Source organism: Chiloscyllium plagiosum, chromosome 2 (genome assembly GCF_004010195.1).
Source record: "Chiloscyllium plagiosum isolate BGI_BamShark_2017 chromosome 2, ASM401019v2, whole genome shotgun sequence".
Classification (NCBI taxonomy): domain Eukaryota; kingdom Metazoa; phylum Chordata; class Chondrichthyes; order Orectolobiformes; family Hemiscylliidae; genus Chiloscyllium; species Chiloscyllium plagiosum.
This window is the reverse complement of record NC_057711.1, coordinates 88190288-88207376: the sequence shown is the minus strand read 5'-3', so window position 1 is coordinate 88207376 and position 17089 is coordinate 88190288. Positions and strand designations below refer to the sequence as shown.

Sequence of the window (17089 nt, the reverse complement as noted above, 5' to 3'; positions counted from 1 at the left end):
TCTTTTGCTATAAATTCTGAGTCTTATAGTCTTATTCTCCACAACAGCCTGATGAAGGAGCAGCGCGCCGAAAGCTAGCGCTTCCAAATAACCTGTTAGACTATAACTTGGTGTTGTGTGATTTTTATCTTACTGTAGGGAGCTATTGATGCTGGGTCACTAAGTATATTCAAGGCTCTGATCAACAGATTTTTAATCAGGAAGGGAATCAGGCATTGTCAGGAAAAGGCAGGAAAGTGGAAAAAAGGATTATCAGGATTTTTATTATTATTGTTAGTATTATTGAAGACTGAAAACAATAAATGCTGGAGATCACAGCAGGTCAGGCAGCATCTTTGGAGACAGAGCAAGCTAATGTTTTCAGTCTAGATGACTCTTCATCAGAGCTGATATGAGATGTGAGTCTGTCCCTGTTGTTCAGGAGGGAAGGGGAAAGAGGGGCAGACCATTAGTCATTGGGGACTCCATAGTTAGGAGGTCAGATAGGATGTTCTGTGGGAACGACAGAGACCCACAGTTGGTGTGTTGCCTCTCAGGTGCCAGGGTCTGTAATGTCTCTGACCATGTTTTTGGGATCCTGAGGGGGAGGTGGAGCAGTCCCAAGTCGTGGTCCACATAGGCACCAATGACATAGGTAGGAAGAGAAATGGGGATTTAAGGCAGAAATTCAGGGAGCTAGGGTGGAAACTGAGAGCTAGAACAAACAGAGTTATTACTTCTGGTTTGTTGCGCATGCCATGTGCTAGTGAGGTGAGGAATGGGGAGAGACAGGAGTTTAACATGTGGCGACAGAGATGGTGCAGGAGGGAGGGTTTTGGATTCCTGGATAATTTGGGCTCTTTCTGAGGTAGATGGGACCTCTACAAACAGAATGGTGTTTACCTAAACCAGAGGGGTACCAATATCCTGGGGGTGGGGGGAAGAATTTGCTAATGCTATTTGGGAGGGTTTAAACTAATTTAGCAGGGGGATGGGAACCTAAATTGTAGTTCCAGTATACCGAAGGTTGAGAGTAGTGAGGTCACAAGAGGGCACCAGCAAGCAAGAATTGGTTTGAAGTGTGTCCAGTTCAACGCCAGGAGCATCTGAAATAAGATGGGTGAACTTGCAGCATGGATTTGTACCTGGGATTTCGATGTTGTGGCCATTCCGGAGACATGGATAGAGCAGGGACAGAGATTCTTGTTGCAGGTTCTGGGATTTAGATGTTTCAGTGAGAACAGAGAAGATGGTAAATGAGGGGGAGGTGTGGCATTGTTATTCAAGGACGATATTACAGTTGCAGGAAGATCATTTGAGGAATTGTCTACTAAGGTAATATGGGCTGAGGTTAGAAACAGTAAAGGAGAGGTCACCCTGTTGCGAGTTTACTATAGGCCTCCGAATAATTCCAGAGATGTAGAGGAAAGGAAAGCAAAGTTAAGTTAGTTCTCGGTAGAAGCGAGAGTAACAGGTTAGTTGTTATGGGGGACTTTAATTTTCCAAATATTGACTGGGAGTACTATCGTTCGAGTAATTTAGATGGGTCAGTTTTTGTCCAATGAGTGCAAGAGGGTTTCCTGACACAGTATGTAGACAGGCCAACAAGGGGTGAGACCACATTAGATTTGGTACTGGGTAATGAACCCGGCCAGGTGTTAGATTTGGAGGTAGGTGAGCACTTTGGTAATAATTCGGGTATATTTACATTAGCAATTGAAAGGGATAGGTATATACTGCAGGGCAAAAGTTATAGCTGGGGGAATACAATTACAATGCGATTAGGCAAGATTTAGGATGCATAGGATTGGGAAAGAAACAGCAGGGGATGGGCACAATTGAAATGTGGAACTTATTCAAAGAAAAGCTACTGCGTCTCCTTGATAAGTATGTACCTGTCAGGCAGGGAGGAATTGATTGAGCGAGGGAGCCGTGTTTTACTAAAGAAATTGAAGCTCTTGTCAAGAGGAAAAAGGAGACTTATGTTAGGATGAGATGTGAAGGCTCAGTTAGGGCACCTAAGAGTTATAAATTAGCTAGGAAAGACCTAAAGAGAGAACTAAGAAGAGCCAGGAGGGGACATAAGAAGTCATTGGCAAAAGAATCAAGGAAAACCCCACGGCTTTCGATAGGTATATCTGGAATAAAAGAATGACTACAGTAAGATTAGGGCCAATCAAGGGTAGTAGTGGAAAGTTGTGCTTGGAGTCAGAGGAGATGGGGAAGTGCTAAATGAATATTTTTCGTCACTATTAACACTGAAAAAAGATGATATTGTCGAGAAGAATACTGACTAGATGGGATTGAGGTACACTAGGAGGAGGTGTTAGCAGTTCTGGAAAGTGTGAAAATAGATAAGTCCCCTGGGCTGGATGGGATTTATCCTAGGTTCGAGGTTTCTCTGGGAAGACAGAGTGGAGATTGCAGAGCCTTTGGCTTTGATCTTTATGTCATCATTGTCTACAGGAATAGTGCCAGAAGGCTGGAGGATAGGAAATGCTGCTCACTTGTTCAAGAAGGTGAGTAGAGACAACCCTGGTAATTATAGACCAGTGACCCTTACTTTGGTTGTGGGTAAAGTGTTAGAAAAGGTTATAAGAGATAGGATTTATAATCATCTAGAAAGGAATAAGTTGATTAGGGATAGTTAACATGGTTTTATGAAGGGTAGATCAAGCCTCACAAACCTTATTGAGTTTTTTGAGAAGGTGGATAAGGGTAAAGCGGTTGATGTGGTGCATATGGATTTTGGTAAGGTGTTTGATAAGGTTCCACATAGTAGACTATCACACAAAATACAGAGGCATGGGATCGAGTGTGATTTCACGGTTTGGATCAGAAATTGACTAGCTGAAAGAAGACAGAGGTTGGTAGTTGATGGGAAATATACATCCAGGAGTTCAGTTACTAGTGGTGTACCACAAGAATCTGTTTTGGGGGCACTGCTGTTTGCCATTTTTATAAATGACCCAGATGAGGGAGTAGAAGGATGGGTTAGTAAATTTGCGGATGACACTACGTAGAGTTGTGGATAGTGACGAAGGATGTTGAGGGTTACAGAGGGACATAGATAAGCTGTAGAGTTGGACTGAGAGGTGGCAAATGGAGTTTAATGTGGAAAAATATAAGGTGATTCACTTAGGAAGGAGTAACAGGAATACAGAGTACTGGGCTAATGGTAAGATTCTTTGTAGTGTAGATGAACAGAGAGATCTCGGTGTCCATGTACATAGATCCCTTAAAGTCGCCACCCAGGTTGATAAGGTTGTGAAGAAGGCATACGGTGTGTTAGCTTTTATTAGTAAAGGGATTGAGTTTCAGAGCCATAAGGTCATGCTCCAGCTGTACAAAACTCTGTTGTGGCCGCAGTAGGAGTGTTGTGTACAGTTCTGGTCATTGCATTATATGAAGTTGTGGAAGCTTTGGAAGGGGTTCAGAGGAGATTTACTAGGATGTTGCCTGGTATGGAGGGAAGGTCTTACGAGGAAAGGCTAAGGGACTTGAGGCTGTTTTCATTAGAGAGAAGAAAGTTGAGAAGTGACTTAATTGAAACATACAAGATAATCAGAGGGATAGATCGGGTGGACAGTGAGAACCCTTTTCCTCGGATGGTGATGGCTAGCACAAGGGGACATAGCTTTAAATTGAGGGGTGATAGATATAGGACAGATGTTAGAGGTAGTTTCTTTATTCAGAGAGTAGTAGGGGCATGGAACAGCCTGCCTGCAACAGTAGTAGACTCGTCAACTTTAAGGACATTTAAATGGTCATTGAATAGACAAACAGATGAAAATGGAATAGTGTTGGCTTCAGATTGGTTCCTCAGGTCAGCGCAACATCGAGAGCCGAAGCGTCTGTACTGCACTGAGATGTTGTATGTTCTATGTAAGACTCTATGTGTAGGGGGGACAGCGTTTATGCAATAGTGGGGTGGGGGCGCGCAATAGTGGTGTGTCTAACTGTCAGACTTCAAAGAACCGACAGTCCCACTGGTGTGGGGGGAGGGGAGAGAGGATATGGTGACAGAATGTAACAAGTAAAGCTAAAAGAAAGGGAAGGAATGGAGTTGGTTCACAATTTGAAGGTATTGAATTCAGTCTTGAGTCCAGAAGGTTGTAAAGTGCCTAGTCTGAAGATGAGATGTTGTTCCTCCAGTTTGCACTGTGATTCACTGGAACACTGCAGCATGCTGAGGACAGACAAGTGAGCGTGCGAGCAGGACGCTATGTTAAATTGACTGGCTACAGGAAGATTGGGGTCATGCTTGCACATGGACCCGAGGTGTTCTGCAAAGTGATCACCCAGTCTCCATCAGGATTCTCCAATGCGGAGTAAGCCACCTTGCTTGCAGCAAACACAATACTCAAGATTGGAGGAGGTACAGGTGAAATACTGCTTCATCTGGAAAGACTGCTTAGGCCCTTGGATGGTGAGCAGAAAGGAGGAAGGGGCAGGTATTGCACCTTCTGCAGTTACAGAGGAAGGTGCTGTGGGAAGGGGGAGGGGGTGGTCGATGAATGATCCAGTGTGTCCCTGAGGGAATGATCTCTGTGAAATGCAGGTGGAGGAGTGAGGGGAAGATGTATTTGGTGACGGCGTTCTGCTGGAATTGTCCGAAATGTTGGAGAATGATCCTTTGAACGCGGAGGCTGGTGGAATGAAAAGTGAGGCCAAGGGGTACCCAATCATGCTGTTGAGAGTGATGGGAAGGGCCAGGGCAGACGCATAGGTGACAGGTCGGAAGCAGTTGAGGGCCCTGTCAATGCAGTGGGTGGGGAACCAGGTTATAGAAGAAGAAAGCCATATCAGCAGCATTGTTTCAGAAGGTGGCATCATCCAAACAGACACAATGTAGGCAAAGGAACTGGGAGAATGGGAGGGCATCCTTGCAGGAAGTGGGTTGTGAAGAGCTGTAGTAAGGTAGGTATGGAAGTCAGTGGCTTTGTAGGATTATCAGATCAGCCAAGATGTCATTGAATGGCAGAGCAGACTCAATGGGCTGAATGGCCTCCTTGTGCCCCTATGTCTATCGTCTCAATTCCACCTAGGTGAGATGAAATAATTATCAACAGCACTCCCCCACTAGCAAGAATTGCAGAAGACTAGTCTGCATGCAAGAAGGAAGACAAATGGAATTTTGGCATTTATTGCTGAAGAATACAGTATAAAAGTGTAACAAGGCATTAGTGAGACAGCACCTGGAGTACAATTTTGATCCCCTGACTTGAGAAGGGATGAAGCAGTGTTGGAGGCAGTTCAGAAGAGGTTCACTAGATTACAGTCAGAGAGTCAGAGAGTCATGGAAACAGACCCTTCAGTCCAACTCATCCATGCGAATCAAATATCCCAAATTAATCAATTCCATTTGCCAACATTTGGCCCATATCCCTCCAAGCGCTTCATAATTCATGTACCCATCCAGATGCCTTTTGAACATAGTACACTTACAATCTCCACACCTCCTCTGGCATCTCATTCCATACACACACCACCCTTTGTGTAAAAAGGTTGCCCCTTAGGTCACTTTTAAATCTTTCCCCTTTCACCTTAAACCTCTAGTTTTGGATTCTGCTATGCTAGGGAAAAGGGATTGGTTATTCACCCTATCTACGCCCCTTGCAATTTTATAAACCTCTATAAGGTTACCCCTCAGCCTCCGACACACGAGGGAAAACAGCCACAGCCTATTCAGCCTCTGCCTCTCGCTCAAACCCTCTAACCCTGATAACATTCTTGTAAATCTTCTGAACCCTTCCAAGTTTCACAACAACCTTCCTATAACAGGGAGACCAGAATTGAACACAGTATTCCAAAAATAGCCTAACCAATGTCCTGTACAACCACAACATGATCTCCAAACTCTTACATTCAATGCACTAACCAATAAAGGCAAGCATACCAAATGCCTTATTCACTGCCCTGTCTACCTGCAACTTACTTTCAAGGAACTATAAACCTGTACTCTAAGGTCTCTTTGTTCAGCAACACTCCCCAGAACCTTACCATTAAGTGTATAAGTCCTGTCCTGATTTGCCTTTCCAAAATGCAGCACCTCACAGTTATCTAAATTAAACTCCATCCGACATTTCTCATCACATCGGACCATCTAATCAAGGTCCCTTGAATTGTGAGATAACCTACTTGGCTGTCCTCTACACCACCAATTTTGGTGTCATTGGCAAACTTACTAAGCATATTTCCCATGTTCATATCTGAATCAATTACGTAAATGACAAAAACCAGTGGACATAGCACCGGTCCATGTGTACACCATGGTCACAGGTCTCTAGTCTAAAAAGCAACCCTCCACCACAACCCTCTGTCTCCTATCTTTGAGCCAATTTGGTATCCAAATGGCTAGTTCTCTCTGCATTCCATGTGATCTAATTGATTCAGGAGATAAGGGGTTTGTCTAATGAAGAGATTGAACGGTTTAGGTGTATACTCTCTGGAGTTTAAAGTATGACAGGAGATCTAATTGAAGTATATAAGATGCTGAAGGGGATTGACAAAATTGATATACAAAATATGCTCCTTCATATGGGGCAATCTAGAATAAAAGGTCATAGTTTTAGGATAAGGGGTTGCAGATTTAAAACAGAAATGAGGAGGAATTATTCCTCACAAAGGGTCGTGAATGTGTGGAATTCACTCCACCGAAGTGTGGTGGATGCTAGGATACTGAATAAATTTGAGGAGATTGATAAATTTTTAATTCAGTAATTGGTTATGGACAGCAGGCAGGAAAATGAAGTTGAGGCAGAGATGAAATTTGTCATTACTATATCAAATGGCGGATCAGGCACGAGGGGCTCAATCGCCTGCTCCTACTCTTAGCTCTTATGATCATAAGAGTAAACGTAAATGGTTACCACAAATTGCTGTTCATAGCAGCATGTTTGGCAGTACCAGGCAACAGCTCTAAGTCGCCTGCTTTGGGGAAGGCCCGTCGAGTTATGTAGTGGCCAGGGGTGGCCTTTCTCAGGATTGAAGATACCTGGGGATGAAATCCCATCCTCTGAGAACTGCCTGTGAATCAGAGTGCTGGCTTCCCCATTCCTGTTGCTGGGTCCCTCCATCAGACACTTGCTTGAAGGAACCCTATAGGGTCCAAAAAAGATTGGCTTTTCAGGCTTCCCATGAAGTCTCCATCCTGCCTGTCTCTGGTTGAATTAATTTCCCACTTAAGGGTTTCAATTCACAGTGGCGCAGGAAGGCTCTCCACTAGCCTCTCCATCCCAGACTTAATCAGGACATTGCCAATAAGATAGCAAGAACATACCAGCATGTTCCCATCTTCCAAATGCATTACATTACATTCTTCATTACTGAAGGCTTGTATGCAAGCTCCTTGACATGGAGTTGCTTATCTCAAAAACATTAACAAAATGTGAGAAAATGATCAAAGAAAACTATAAAACATTGAACAGTAATTTTCAAAAATGTCTCTTGAGATAATGACACTCCGTCTCCTAACATAGTGTCCTCAAATTGGAGCAAAGGAAAACAAGAATAAATAAAGCTATTCATTTACCAACAAGGGAAAGCCACTTATAAATAACCTCAATTCTCAAAGGTAACCAAGCAAAATTTAAAATATTCACGTTCACAAATCTAGTCATCTGATGCCCTCCACATATACTGGGATACACTTTAAAGGGGAAGGAGAATTGGTTGAAAGTTGACACACTTCATGCAATCCCACACCATAGCTGTAAGAGGCTGCGAGTGGGTTAAGTCGGTTTACCATGGGACTTCTGCTCCTCTGTAGAATGAAGTACTGCCCTTGGGAATAGCGGTGCCAGAACTCTCAGCAGTATTGGAACTGAAGGATGAAGCTGAATCATAATGGTCGTAAACAGTCAGGTCTCAGGATTTTAATGTGGGAAGGGATCATGAGTCTAGGGAGGGATGGGGGTAGTTCTGTCAGAAAGGCAATGCAAATAAAATGGGCATGTCTCTGATCATGCATTAAATGACGTACTGCTTTCCCTTCCCAGTTGCCTTTCCACCTCAATTTTTTTACTTACTCCATTAAAAATAGCCTATCATTTCTGCCTGACTGCACGAATTAACTGTATTTTGATGTGAGCAGCTTTTTATTCAATCAATAGGCTTGTTAACAAGCCTAAGTAACTCTGAATTATTGTTTCAATGTGGCTGATCGGCTGCTGATTTTGGTACCCAGCACCTAACTTATTATGTGTTTGAGCTGAGGAGTGAGCCAGGTAATCGATAGAATCTGAAAGAACTGCAGGATGCTGTAAATCATAAACAAAAACAAAGGTTGCTGGAAAAGCTCAGCAGGTCTGGCAGCATCTGTGAAAAGAAATCAGAGTTAACTTTTCCGATCTGGTGACCCTGCCTCAAAACTGAATGTAAAAGTGATCATTATTGCTGCTATGCTGATCCTGCTGCCATCTCTTATGAGATGGTCATGAAGGTGGCAAGGTGGTAAGAAGGTTGAATGGGAGAGAGTAGAGTGCAATGGGCAGAAGAAAGCTGCTACTGACAGGTGAAAGGAGGAGAAAGATAGAGGTTGTGAATGGCCATGCAGCCCAACATTGTTCTGCTTCCATTACTGAACTTGCTGTCAATGTAATCTATGTGGTCTTCACTTCTTTTATAAATTCTATTCATTCTGTGAGAAACAATATCTAAACCTTAAGTATTTTCATAATTGCCATTTTAGAACCGGCAATAATTTCAATTAAGAACTAGGTGATTTGTACAAATTACAAAAATTATGAAGCATTTTAAACTTCAAAAGGTAAAAGGTTAGAAATAAATTTGGTATAAACTCACCTATATCAAAACAATACATTCCAGGTAAGCATTCTTGTACAAGGTGGTGAGACCGGCCTCCAAACAAATAGACTTTTCCTTTCATAATACTTAAAAACAAAGTTCTTATTTAAACTTGCGCAAAAGTTGAAATAGCTTGCTACTGTATTTAACTTTACATAACTTTAAGTGCAAGAAAAGCTGGGGGTGAGCAGATAATGCAGAAAGAATAAATTTTTCAAACATAAGCAAAGGGATTGCAACATGGAAGGATTATTTTATCTTCAATAAAGGGAATGGGAAATAAAAAGAAGGGTAAAAAATGTTACCTACTTAATTTAATGCCAAGTTGCCAACAAATTGCTTCAAGCCCAGATGTATAAATTAGTTTTAGTTGATATATATAATTAGAAATTATAAAATCATAGAATCATACAGTGCAAAAGAAGCTGTTCAGCCCATTAAGTTTGGACCATTAAAGTTAAACTAAACCTTCACTCGTCCCATTTTCCAGCACTAGGCATGCGGTCCTGAATGTTATGACATTTAAAGTGCTCATCCAAGTGATTTTTTTTAAAAGGTTGTGAGTGCATCTGCCTCAATTACTGTCCCAGGCACTGCATTCCCCGCCTCTGTGTGATTTTATTTTCTCAAATTCCCTCTAAACTTCTTGCCTTTCACCTTAAAATTACACCCCCTGTTATTGACCTTTCGACTCAGGGGAACAGCTGCTTTATATCCACTTTGTCCATGTTTGTTTAATATCAAATTTAAAAACAAATTTGGAGGAATACTCATAGAATCAAAGAATGATTCCAGATCAAAATGAAACCATTTGGCCCTGCTAGTCCTCTGAACCAAGAGATTTCACTTGATGTCACTCCACTGCCGTTTCTCTCTTGCCCTGCAAATATTTTCTTTTCAGAGTTATGCACCACCATAATTTGTAATACATTGCAGGAATCTGTTTTTATTTAGAGAAAGGAGTAAGATATTTATAATAAAGGAGATATCTTAGCTGAAGACACCTGACATTTAAACCGATCTCCTGTGTCTTTCACTCACACCCTTTTTCAATCATTTTCAACAGAACTGAAAGCAACACAACTACCATATCTGCTAAAACAAACTATTCTTGCAATGAAAATGAACAAGAAATTAATCAGGTAACATATTCTGTTCAATATATTCAAAATCACAAATTCCATAAAACAAGAATAATAAAGGTTCAGTTTTCACTTGCTGGTTGAAAAGAGCTCCCAAATGACATGTGATTAAGTGGTCATTTCAAGACAAATGACATCTCAGAGCTTGGCTCCTGACAAAGAAGCAGCTATTTTGACTGTCCATTATGGTGGCATTAGCTGTATCGGTTGCACGATTAACGTGAATGAACCTTGCTTCATTCACATTAATGAAGCAAGTTAATTTTCAATTTCATTTGCTGCTGGTAGCAGTAAATGCAAACATGCCAATGCCAGTATCCAAGTGGCTTTATACGCAAATCAATTTGTCCACTTTTGTTGTCACTAGTGATTATTGTAAGAAGATAATACTGGTTAGATTTTGCTCCAAACTCAACAATAACTATCACAACAAATAGCTTGACTCCTGCTCCACCGAGAACTAGAAGTGAACCTGTCTGTAACTAACTCCATCAATATTCCTGACTCCATGAAATGGACAGAAATTAATGATATTGAAAGTTATATAAACCCATTCCACTTGAGACCTTCAGAACAAAAGGGAGATACTTTTCCACAGCTAGCATCAAATTAAGTTGAAGCCAGCTGAAGACAGGCTTTTTTTTTTGCTGTTATTACTCCACGCAAATTATGTTGTGAAGGCAACAATCTTCGTCAGTACAATCAGATATCCAGTCAGTATCCTATTGTTAACCATTTCACTAATCCCATGTTCTCTCTTACCACATGGAATGCCCTTCTCTGGAAGATGGAATGTATCCACTTTGTGGTATTATTTCCCAAGTTAGATCAGAAGGAGTTACTGTTATAAAAAGAAACTATATTACTAAATAACACTGCATATTTTACAAGTATCAAGAGTCATTTTGTTATTGTAAACATCACAACTTTAAGGCCATTCATTGATTCTGTTTACCATCAACAACATCAGCTGCATGGAGTCATTTGAAACTAATTTTAAAAATGCAATGCTCATTGAGTCAATTAATGTGTTGTGTGATATATATTTATATATATATATATAGAGAGAGAGAGAGAGAGAGAGAGAGAGAGGAATGTGTCAAATTCATAGCATACCAAGATATGTACAGCACGAAACAAAAGCCACTTGATCCATCATGTTCACGCTGGCTGACGAGAAAGCATTCAGCAAATTTGCCAAGTATTTCTTAAATGTCCTGAGGGTTTCTCCCTCTACCACCCTTTCAATCACACCCCTGATTGACAAAGTATATCTCATAAATGTCCCTATCTCTCATCCTGAATCAATATCTGGTGGTCATGGCCTCTCAACCAAGTTGGACAGAGTTTCCTTTCAACTCTAACTCAACTCCTCATAATTTTATATACTTCAGTGGTGTCCTCTTTAGCCTCTTCTGTTCCAATGAAAACAACTCTAACCTGTCCAATCTTCCATCTTACTCTCCAGACCCAGGCAGCAGCCCTGTAAATATGCTCTGTACTCCATCCATATCTTTAGGATAGTACAGTGATCAGAACTGCATGAAGTATTCTTGATGTAGCTTAATCATTATTCATACAGTTCCGTATAAACCTCCTAGACTTTATGTTTCATTCCTTATCCAATGAGGCAAGTAACCCAAATACCTTATTTACAACGATTCCTATGTGACCAGCCACTTTCAGAGGTCCATACACATGCATGCCAAGGATTCGCTAAACCTCTAGATTTCTTAATATACATTAATAGTGCATTCTCTTGCTTTGTTAGCTACCCTCAAAAAAACCTCACATTTCACTGGATTGAACACCATTTACCATTGTCTGTCAACCCTATCTAGTCCATTGATTTCTTCAAACAGTCTAATTTTCTTCTTTATTTTCAACCACATGGTCCATTTTTGTACTGCCTGCAAGCTTCTTAATCATACCCCCTACATTCAAGACCAAGTCATTGATGCATATCAGAAAAAGCAAGTGTACCCATACAGTGCGCTGTCGAACCCCACAGAAAACAGACTTTGGGTCACAAAAACTGACCACCAACTTTTGCTTTCTGTGAAAGAAGGTGCTGTTCAGTCTTTTACAAATCAAGGATTAATCTAACAAAGGAATCAGAAAAACGCAAGACATTAAATCTGAGATCTATTGTCAATAATGAGTAGTAATATATGCCATAGTTAATGAGGAACCTGTAGACACAAGGTACTTGAACCTACAGAAAGATTTGACAAGCTACCACCTAAAATTATTGCTCAAAGTAGGAACTCATGATGAAGTGGTAACATATAAGCATGGATAGAAGATTGGCTGACACACACAAAACTGGAAATATGCAGAATAAGTCGCTTTCTGGTTGGCAGGATGTGACAAGTTCCGCAGGGGTCTTGGCCAGGGCCTCAGCATTTTACAACTTATATTAATACTTTAGTTGAAAGCCCAGCTCTCTTTCCTTATGCCGCAAAGATAGATAGGAATGTATGTTGTGAAGAGGACAAAAAGAGAATAAAGATGGATGTGAATAGGTTGAATGAGGGGACAAAAAATCTGACAAATGGAGTATGACATGATACAAACTTTAGCAGGAAGAACGAAAAAGAAGACTATTACTTATGTGGATAAAAATTGATGAATTCTGAGTGCAGCAGGATCTAAGTATTCTAGTGTATAAGTCACAAAAAGATAGCATGCAGGTACAAGAATTAATTAGGAAGGTGAATCGGAAGCTATTCTTTATTATAAGAAGAAATGAACATTAATGTAAGGTCTCCTCTACACTGGGGCAAACAGACTGGGTGACTGCTTTGCAGAATATCTGTGCTTCATCCACAAAAATGACTCAGAGTATCCAGTTGCCTGCCACATCAACACACTATCATGATCTAATGCCAACATTCCTGCCTCAGGCCTGCTGCAGTGCTCCTTGCAGCCTTCAGGATTCAATATCAAATATTATAATTTTAGAACCTGAACATCTCCTTCCATATTTTTACTCACTCTCACAACCCAGATTCATAGAATCATAGATTCTGTATAGTGTGGAAGCAGGCTATTTGGCCCATTGAATCGACACCAACCCTCTGAAAAGCATCCCACACAGACCTGCGCCCCTCATCCTATCCCTTTTACCCTGTATTTCCCATGACTAATCCATCTAGCCTGCGCATCCCTGGACACTATGGGGCATTTTGCATAGCCAATCCACATCTTTGGACTGTGAGAGGAAACTGGACCACCCAGAGTAGAGTGTGCAAACTTCACATAGACAGTCGCCCAAGTTTGGAATCAAAGCCGGGTCTCTGGTGCTGTGAGGCAACAGTGCTAATTACTGAACCACAGTACCACCCCACCCCAGAATTTGTCATGACATGGGTTTGCTTTCAGCACAGCTAGAAAGGATAAACAGCTGAAAAAGCACAGCAGGTCAAGCGGCATCAGAGAAGAAAGGGACTTAGAGACAAAAACAGAAATTGCTGGAAAAATTCTGCAAGTCTGGCAGCATCTATGGTCAGAAATCAGAGTTAACATTTTACTCCGATTTCTCTCTGCAGATGCTGCCAGACCTGCTGAGCTTTTCCAGCAATTTTTATTTTTGTCTCCAATTTACAGCATTTACAATTCTTTCAGTTTTTATTAAGGATGGGATAGTCTGTGCAGTTTGATCCTTGTAGCTGGAGTTACAATGACAGACAATCAGACAGGTAATGATGTAAACGAACAATATGCTGCTGAATGTGAATTTCTATTTCCAATTAAATGTCACCTGTACCATCCAGAAGCCCTCAGAAGCTTTTTTTTTGTTTCTCTCCTATGCCTTGCACTGTGAGGGGCTATTTGTTGCTGGCAGGGATGCCCTAGTGGATAGTTGAGATCTTAATTTGGCATGGGCAACATAAATCCCAGAAGGTCCCAGCAGTGGCAATTACCTCCATCACTCGAGGGCATGCAATAGCACAAGTGCAGCAGCACAGAGGCATGGTGCATATATAATGAGATGAACTGTGGAAAATTATGTGAGATGTTTGCTAGAGCTCATATAGAGAAATCCTCCATGATACTCCCTGAAATTGACACTAAGCTGATTTATGGTAAAATTCAGCCCATTAAATAAATTTGTTATTTACCAGTGAGATACAAAAAGGTGGACACAATATTGAATGATGAAATGAGCAATGAGTTAATTGCATTCAAATGAAAGAAAGGATATATGGAACAATCTAAATGAATTGAAGGAGGAGAAGATCTCTGGTCTGGATCAATTCTGTCCACGTATTTAAAAGAAGTGAGGGAAGAGATGGAAAAGGCATGAGTAAACATGTCTAATATTTTATTGGAAAAAGATGTTGTGCCAGAAGATTGGTTCACAGTTTAAGAAGGAAACAACATGCCAAGGAAATACAGAACAATCACTTTAACATCAATGGTAGAAAAATAATATAATTCCTATTAAAGGAAATAATTGAAAACCCCCTCAAAATTAAAAATAGAATAATAATTAGGGACCACGGATTTCAAAAGGTAAAATCTTATCTGACTAACCTTGTTTTGTTTCTGCTGTTGCATGGTCTCTGCTCTTTCGAGGCTCTGTCATTGAATATGTTAAAGGAAACATTTTGATAGATTTTTGATCAACAAAGGCATCATGGACTTATGGGTAACAGTGAGAAAAGTGGAGTTAAGGGCCCAGTCAGACCAGCCATTTTATCAAAAGATGAGGCAGGCTCAAACAGCCTACTTATGTGTTTCTATGTGTCCTTTTTGAGGAGGCAAGAGAGGGAGTTGACAATGGTGACGCAGTAGATCTAATTTATCAATTCCACTTGATATCTCCTCAAATAAGCATGGTTCTAATCAGAACTTTATTTCAGCAAAATCAATAAAAGGGACCATCCAATTGCCATGATAATTCATCTAGTTCACAAATGTCCTTAAAGGAAGGAAATCTGCTGTTTTTACCTTGTCTAGCCTTTAAGTAATTCCAATTCCTTTACCTTAAGCTAGTCTCCTTGACCATTTTCATTCGCACCTAGCAATCTGTGAGCTGACTACTATCAGGGACAATTGATCCAGTAAACTTTCTTCCTCTGTCAGCCTTCAGAAATCATCTAGCTGACTCTCATATAAACAACTATCTGCTTGGTCCTCTGACTCAGCATCAGACAATATAGAATATTTGCCTATAAGTGGTATTTCTAATCATGAATGTCAATCATTTATATCTGAGCCTGATTACCGCAAATGCTATTTGTCTACTTTACGTTAGGTCACTAGCTACTATTATTTGAAAAATAAACTTATTATCAAAATTAAAATGCAGAAAGATCATTGCATCAAAATGAGTATCAATAATAATGGTGTCTAGATTTCTACAAGTATCCAGTTTAGCAACTGCCAGATCTCTCCCTGTGTTGCTCTGCTATCTTTGGGAGAGGCCTCTGACCTCCACTGAATACCTCCCCCACAATGATCCAAATGAGATTAAGACCATATCCAGTGGGGAGGTACAGGACCAAAGCTACACTTTATAACATGACTCTTAGCAACTGCAGATCACCAGAATAACATATAATAAAGCAATTGCAGTTTTAAATAAACTATTCATTATTTCATATTTGTTTAAATAGTTAAAAGACAATCATTATAGCTACATACCTGTAAGCATGTAGAAGTCACTAAAATACTTGGGCTGCTCACCCTAAAAATGAAATTATTGTTCCAGAATTATATTCAAATATTTCATAGTGATATATCTGCATCATTACATATTACAACTGAAGTGTTAACTTTTCTGAATGCTGAATACCTTACTAACTTTTTCAGCATATTCTGTTTTTATTTCTACACCTACAGTTTTGTTTTCTCCTTAAGAAAGAAATGCTATCTGTAGCTTCTAAAGAAATCTAAAAATATTCTATTCGAATATGTAAACCATTTTTGTTATTGAGCTAGCTCTTACTCAACTCCCTTGATAGTGGATGTCAATTCCCCGGTCAGGAAAGTTTCAGCTTAAGGAAAAAAATAGAAATCACAAATGATCTCTGCTCCTAATTGCTATTTCATGCCCTTTACTAAAAACGAGAAAAAGTAAAAGTAAGAAAGATGATTTAGTGGCAATAGTGATAAACAAATGCTGCATAGTGTGTCAGAAAGCAGTATGAATTATCAATATGGTTATAATTCAGTTTAAAAACATGATTTAACCATATTAATAATGGTATGTTAAAGGCCTCCAAATCAAGGAGAAAGGAAATTGAAGAGAAAATTTGGAATTTTTTGGAGAGATGAATGCAAACAATAAACTTATCATTCTGAGAGATTTTTGTTATTGACTGAGTAAAAAGAATGATATATTTAAAATGTGTACAGATTCCATCAAGCAGTATGCCAACAGACCTATGATAGCAAAGGTGTTGCTAAATTTGGTTATGATTAATGCAATACTGTAAATCGGAGTTAACTGAATTTGAGCCTGTTTGGCAGTGGTTAATATATGATAAGGTTTAAGATCCAACTAGAAAGACAGAAAGTCAGTCCAAAAACTAGAATCTTAAATAAACGTTATCTTGAAATACACTGAATAGAAATGAAAGTAACACCAGCAAGATTACTCACTTTCATACTGGTACAGCCTCCAAATATGAATGCAATGTTTCCAGCAACTGCCAATCCATGGCCATACCTACAAATGACAAAACTTAATTTTAAAGATTGCCTTGACAAAAAAAATTAAATTACATACAGGTAGAAGACAAAGATGGATGCCAGAGTGGATTGGTTCATGTTATTTTGTGAGTTTGCAACTTTACACCCTGGAGAAATTTCTATTATTTCATGGAATGTGGACATCATTGGCTAGACCAATATTTATTGCCCACCCTTAATTATCCTGGAGAAGGTGTTGGTGTGCTGTCTTCTTGAGCTGCGGCAATCCTTGGGTGTAGGAACTCCCAGAATGCTATTGGGAAAGAGGTTCCAAGAATGCTTATATAGTCCCAAATCAGAATGGTGTGTGGTTTGGTGGAAAACTTGAAAGTTGTGGTTTTCCACACGTCTGCTGAACTTTTCCATGTACATGATATTGGTACAAGTATGGAAGGTGTTGTTGGGGGAGCCTCATGAATTGTTCAGAGCACCTCGTAGATAGCACACATTGTTGCCAC

At 40.1% G+C, this 17089-nt stretch overlaps 1 protein-coding gene across 3 annotated transcripts in view; it reads right to left on the bottom strand.

The window, feature by feature from the left end:
• The window catches only part of zmp:0000001301 (acyl-CoA-binding domain-containing protein 4), a 198164-nt gene extending 181492 nt beyond the window's left edge, over window positions 1–16672 (bottom strand). Inside the window, exons 1-5 of one of the 3 annotated variants that reach the window (XM_043713698.1) lie at window positions 16542–16672; window positions 15582–15624; window positions 14469–14513; window positions 10692–10770; window positions 8785–8873 (exon numbers count right to left, since the gene is read on the bottom strand). In XM_043713698.1, the coding sequence (XP_043569633.1) occupies window positions 8785–8873; window positions 10692–10770; window positions 14469–14513; window positions 15582–15624; window positions 16542–16547 (262 nt within the window). In that variant the 5' untranslated portion in view covers window positions 16548–16672. The remainder of the gene's footprint in view (window positions 1–8784; window positions 8874–10691; window positions 10771–14468; window positions 14514–15581; window positions 15625–16541) is intronic. The other 2 variants (XM_043713706.1, XM_043713715.1) reach the window with 2 other exon arrangements.
• Window positions 16673–17089: the final 417 nt, after the last annotated feature.